The 6394-nt window shown below is 39.6% G+C and overlaps 1 protein-coding gene across 1 annotated transcript in view; it reads right to left on the bottom strand.

Annotated features, from left to right (window-relative positions):
• LOC112153641 (vasodilator-stimulated phosphoprotein) overlaps nt 1-6394 on the bottom strand; it is a gene marked incomplete at its 5' end in the record, with an annotated part of 18953 nt that overhangs the window by 8097 nt on the left and 4462 nt on the right. Inside the window, 5 exon segments of the mRNA XM_024284006.2 lie at nt 8-77; nt 304-548; nt 728-840; nt 3148-3214; nt 5312-5492. Of these exon segments, the coding sequence (XP_024139774.1) occupies nt 8-77; nt 304-548; nt 728-840; nt 3148-3214; nt 5312-5492 (676 nt within the window).

Raw genomic sequence — 6394 nt, 5'->3', positions numbered from 1 at the left:
CCTCCACCGATAGAGGCGGTGCTGCTTCGGCTGGGGTCGTTTCTGCCGATTGGAGGTGTGGTGCCTCCGTCCTCCTGCTGGGGGCAGCAGATGACAAAAACTGAAAGATCTGCAAGTCTCAACGATCAAGAATGGGTTTTTAAATGCATAATCTGCATGATTTACTGAGGATTCAGTTAAACCTGGGATGGTCCAAAATGATCATGCAACTCCAAACTGATTTTCTTGAGTGAATATTAGCCGATACGGGCCAGCATTGAACAGTCTGTAAGAGTGGGAGTGTAAAATCTGACAGATTCTCACTTTGGACACTTTGCGGAGTTTAGCACCAGCTAAGGCAGCTGCAAGGCCTCCTGCTCCACCGCCAATGCCGCCACCACCACCACTGTCACTGCCGCCGCCTCCGCCTGGAGCGGGCAGTGGTGGAGCTGGTGGAGGTCCTGGAGGAGGGGGGATGCCAGCAGCTGGGGGAGGCCCAGGAGGTGGAGGAGGTGCTGGAGGAGGAGCGGGACCCCCGGGAGCCATTGGTGGAGCAGGGGGAATAAAGACTGAAAGGAGGAAGTCATCAATCACCACTTTAGTCGTCATGAAAAAAGAAGTTTCATTTATTCGTCTCTGATAATTCAACACGGTAGGATTTTCTCTAGGATTATCCGACACATCACAGCCGGTTAGAAGGAAACCTCTCAGACCAAACAACGTCCCATCAGCTCAGGTGATTCCTCACCTGGAGCCGCTTGTTTCTCTCTCTCCAGTCGCTCAAACTCCAGTCTTTCTCTCTCCAGTCTTTCTCTCTCCTGTCGTTCTCGCTCTATTTGTTCAATTCTCTGCTGCTCCAACCTGCAAAAATAAAGAAAAAAGAATCACCAAAACATAAGTCCCACTACAATCATCTTTTGATCTATTTTCAAAGCAATCCCAGAAGTCTTAATTATGATTATACAGATTTACGACTAAATAAAAAATAATGTAAAAAATGTTTTCTAAGACATTCCTGCAGACCGGCAGGAGTCCATTAGTCCTTTGAGTTGTGAGCAGGAATGTTGGCACAAAGCAACCCCACTCCCTCTTCCCATCACCCATAACTGAGCTCATTTGTGTCTACATCACAGATACGTTCTCTTTTTGTCCACACCTGATTCTTAACAATTTGAACTTTATAAAAAAAAAAAAAAAAAAAAACTAGAAATGCAACTTTAATCTTTTGATTTTTATTGTTTTTATACATGTCCTTTATCATGAGAAACATGTAACAAGAACATGTTAAAAGCTCCAAAAACACTATTTTCATCAGAAAAAAATGGGTCTTTAACTCCATGTTTGGTGATTTTGTCGATACTTTTGCATAAAACAAACTATGCTCGAGATAAAACGGAGCAACACTCAAATGAAAGAAAAACAGTCACAATGCCTTGATACCATCAAACTAATTCAGATTTTAACCATTAGGATACTTTCTAAACATTGATTAAAAAAAGGATATTTTGTTTACAATGTTTCCTCTTTGCGCTCTAAAAACAACCTGCGAAAGGTGGAATCCACAAAGTAGAGTTACAAATGTTTTAAGGCTATAAAGGCCCTCACTGGACACTTTCCTCAGATGCATATCAACATTTTCACATTGCTTCACAGAAAAAGAAGTCCTGTATTATAGAATGACAAAGATCTGATTGGGATAAAAGATTTATGTAAATGTGACAAACTGAATGCATATTATATAGAAGAGGAGATTGATCGACAGTGGTCTACAACCAATCAGAACGTAGAACACAATCCACTGTAAAAAAAAAAAATAATAAATTTGGAAAAAAAAAGGTGCGTTAAGAAAAAGCTGCTAGCTTTGGACCACTGCAGACATTTTTTTCCTCATTGGGTTTACAAAAAAACATTTATAAGTAACTATGGTATAAGTGGGATAAAGCCTTTCAAAATGTGAAAGTTATTTAAAGCTTAAGTTAATTTATTCTGAAATAATATTCCTGCCTTTTTATATTCATAGTAATTTTAAAAAGTTACGTTTTTAAAAATTTAGTTTTAGTGCATTCAATAAATGTTTATTCTGTATGGCCCACGACCTAAAAAATAAAAAAATAAGAGAGGTTTAAAGAATTCTCAGCACATGTAATTACACTAACCAATAAATCATTGTTGTTTCATCTTAGATTTAATAATCTGTAATAATCTGTAACTATATGAGGTCTAGAATATTTATACATGAAATTACAGTTCTTAAAATAATTACCATTAGGCATTTTTGTTGCTCAGGCGAAAAGTTCAAATGTTTGAAATAGTTAAGGAGGAGGAGTTTAACACCACTAGTTAGCCTATCTCTGAAACCATCTGGACAAAGTGGCCTAATTCAAGCTGCCTCTGTTGCTCCCTCCCCCCATCTTGAACACATCTGCCACTCCAAACCACAGCTGTATGCAGAACACCATGAATACAAGCCACCCATGGACTTATAAATGCACAACTGCATTCATATACCAGAATCTACACAGCTAGAGCTGCTGATGAGCCTGCTATAGAAGGGCAACACCACAAAGGAGAATACTGCAAATGTTGATCACAACTATGTTTTATTTGTTAGCAAAACTGAGCTAAACAACTGACTAAATTATGTGCCAGAGATGTATATCGGCAGTCATCCTGGGGGGTCTCTGGGGTTATTAAATCACAGCATGCCAGCAGCTAACAGGGTATTTCCTAACCTAACAGAGAGTCAACAGCACAAGTGTCCTTGACTGCGCGTGTTTAACTTTGGTCCAAATGGGATTAAAATGGTAATGCTGGCAATGCATGAAGTCACCTCAATGGGCCTCCCTGAAGGAGCAGGTAGAGAGGCGGAGCCCCGCCGAGGTGGATGTGAGAGCCTGACCTCTAACCCGACCGAGGGTTTAGCAGTGTGATGATAATGCCGTCAAATCCCCTGCATGGAAAAACTGTGCCAGCTGAACCACTGTAAACTCAAAGTCAAGACAGAGTGCTTTGACCCAGACCAAGGCTTACTCGTGTTGGGAAAACTGACTTCTCCTCTGCTGCTAAGATGATAGCTTGGCCCAATCGGGCCAAAAGCTCAAGGGCAGTGTGGTCCATGTGTTTTGGGGTGTAAGCAGGCTGTAGTTTTAAAGTAAAGTATGAAGGTACCTCCGCTGCTGTTCAAGCTCCTCTGGAGAAGGCCCATTGGACACTGGACGAGGGAGGGTTGCGTAACCTGATGGATGGATGGAAAAAGTCAATTATTTTGTGAAGACACACTACAATACATTTTACACCATTGAGATCGTGATACACAAGTAAAACAAAAAAACAGTTAATTAACATTGGTTAATCTAAGAAATATAAACTACACATTTATGCTGAAAGAATTAAATAAAAACTATATATAGACCCACTAATAAATCAACAGCACTATTAGACCAGTACTAACTCTAGCAGTAGGGCTGTGTGTTACAGACTGAATGAACTTTTAGACCTACGCCTAACAAAGATACAAATTTAGTATTTTCAAAGAACACCAAATCCTCTTCCCAACTTAAAACTGTCATTCCAAATTCCATTTCTTCAATATTTTTTGATGTACTCTTTACTAAAAACTCTAATACTTTAGTTACTAATAAGCTACTGACACAAAAAATAAGCTTCATTTCCACTGAGCCGGTATTTTGAGCATTTCCATTGTTGAATGGACCTATTAAACAGTTCCAACCCCCGTACCTCTCGAGAGTTCTCATTACTTGAGCGTCCATAGAAAAACAGAACGAGACGGTTGGGGCAGAGTTGCTGTTGCCATCCGCTGAAGTGATGATGACATTAGAAAGCGCCAGTATAGTGCTAAGCTAGGATAAGGCGGGAATTAAACCTGCAATCTTTCTATCAGAGATCGACCGCCCTACCATTGAGCCGCGGCCAACCAGATTAGATTTAGATAATTATAATCCACCGTTTATCAACACACTGAAGTCTGGTAAAGCTCTTTAAAGACCCACTCCAATGAAAATTGTGTTTTTAACATCATCTTGAAGCGGTTTTATTGTGATTTACGACATTTTCAAATCGTGATTAATTATGAGCAGATAAAAAAAAGGATAAAGCCATATGAAAATGCTGTCTTTTGTGACGCAGCAAGTGGAATGTGGGAGCCACAGTCTCCCTGCTCTGCTTCATTCTGAAGCGTCCACTTGTAAACAAATAGATCCATGAACGACTTAATTTTCCACATCTAAGCTGCCATCTGAATCCAAACTGTACGACTGGATAGCTTTTGTTACACCGCTAATATTAGCTTAGGGTTGTAAGAGGCTGTAAGCTAGCAGGAGAGTTTTTAATGAACGTGTAGGTAGCAGATGTGCTCGGCCTATCAGATCGGCTTGGAGGCCTGCGACTAGTGATGATGTCACACAACTGTAACAAACAAGTTGGCTAATTTGCAGTTTTTCTGTACTGAAACTGATGTTTACAATAAAGTTTATTTTTTTAAAAAGAAAGGAAAAAATGTTGAGATCTGCTCGGGGTATTATTTATTATTTTGGCATTTACAGCTCCTTCACTAACATCTGCTCTCCTCAGTGTTTGTGTAACGGAGCAGAACGTGAGCTGCATATTCTAGTGGGACTTCATCCGGTCCGTGCGACCAGAAAGAAGTTCAACACTGGCAGGATATAGTTAGAAAAAAATACGTGCAAATAACTATTTTTTTTTATTTTATTTTTTTATGTGGAACCAACAACAAGCTAGCATGCTACTCGCTAGCACCCACTTTAGCTCAAACTTCATGCTTCCCAGCCTGATTTCTCTCTATTAAAATAACGATCATTATCCTGTGATGATTCCTCTCGATCGGATTATTTCGTTGTCAACGTTTTTGCGGCTGATTGCAAATATTCCTTCTCCTTTTGTTCGGACCTCCTCAGTTTTTTTCTCGGCAAGAATCCGTGCATTGTTATGGCGGAAGTGTGTCATTTCCCGTGTCATGTGACAGTGGTCTAATGGTCTGGACCAATCACAATCTTACATGTCATCTATGCGCAAGCCCCCGAGCCGATCTGACAGGCCGAGCACATACGTTACCTACAATGGCTCTGCACAAACTTTGTCCTTGAAAACAACAGTTTTCTTAAATGCCTAAAAACAGCATAATCATAACTTTAAAAAACTATAGATCATAAGATGACTGGAGGGGGACTTGAAGTCAGCCACACAGTTCTATTATTTACTGTCATTTAAGAGGAACTTATCTATTTAAAAAAAAAAAAAAGTTCAGGAATTGAGTCATTGCCAGCAACAGATAGTCTAACAACAAATGATGTACCTGCATCTGGCATAGAGTTGAGAACCTCCAGAGCGTGACTCATGCCGTTGGCAAACAGAGCAGCATCTTCTTTGCTGCCAAAGTTGAGCCCCCACACCTGTCGAGCATCTCGCCACTGGTGAAAATTGGGCGTGGCTTGGTTGTACTTGAGACCTCTCACGATTGGACAGTTAATGACCACCTGAGGTAAAAAAGGAGAGCAGATGATTATCCATGTCACATGTGTCAAAGTCAAGGCCCGGGGGCCGGATCCGGCCCTCCAGATCATTTTATTGTTAATGGCCCGATGTTATCTTGCGCTTATTTCTAACTTGTATAATTTTGACAAAATATATTTTTATGCAGAGTGAAATATTGAAAGTTATTTAAGCTTTAAGTTGATTTATTCCGGAATAACATTCCTGCATTTTTATTATTCATAATTATGTTAAAAAGTTACAGTTTTAAAAATTGTCATTCTGCTAGCTTGTTGATAATTTTGGCATTTACTAAGAACTTTAAGGCTATTTTGGAGTTTAGCTAATATTTCAGCAACATGCTAGCCACTTTGGCTAATTTAGTTTTTTTTTTTAGGCTATTTTGGAGTTCGGCTAATATTTCAGCTATATGCTAGCTGTTTTGGCTAACCTACGTTTCTTGTTTTTTTTTTTTTTTAAGTTCTTTAGGCTAATTTGGCATTATATCATGCTTTCAGTTATCAGGTTCAGTGGTTTTACTGTTCATTTTATATTTGTTGCCTTTATATCATATTTTAAGTTCTTTTGATGACATTTCTTATCATTTTTATGCTGACGACATTCAGCTTTATGTATCTTTTAAACCACAGGATGTTTTTAAAATACAGATTTTACACAAGTGTCTGGATTCTGTCAAGAGTTGGATGAATGACAACTTTCTCCAACTGAATGAAACCAAAACTGAGGTCCTCGTCCGTGCTCCTGACAAACACCACCCCCAGATAGTCCAGTGGCTCGGTCCACTCGCCTCTTTTGTCAGGTCATCTGTTAGAAACCTCAGTGTAACCCTAGACCCAGTTTTAACTCTCGACTCTCACGTCAGTACACTTGTTCGTTCTTGTTTTTA

The sequence above is a fragment of the Oryzias melastigma genome, linkage group LG10, assembly GCF_002922805.2.
Source record: "Oryzias melastigma strain HK-1 linkage group LG10, ASM292280v2, whole genome shotgun sequence".
NCBI classification, from domain to species: Eukaryota; Metazoa; Chordata; class Actinopteri; order Beloniformes; family Adrianichthyidae; genus Oryzias; species Oryzias melastigma.
The sequence above is the reverse complement of the archived record's forward strand: the minus strand, read 5'-3'. Positions and strand labels throughout refer to the sequence as shown.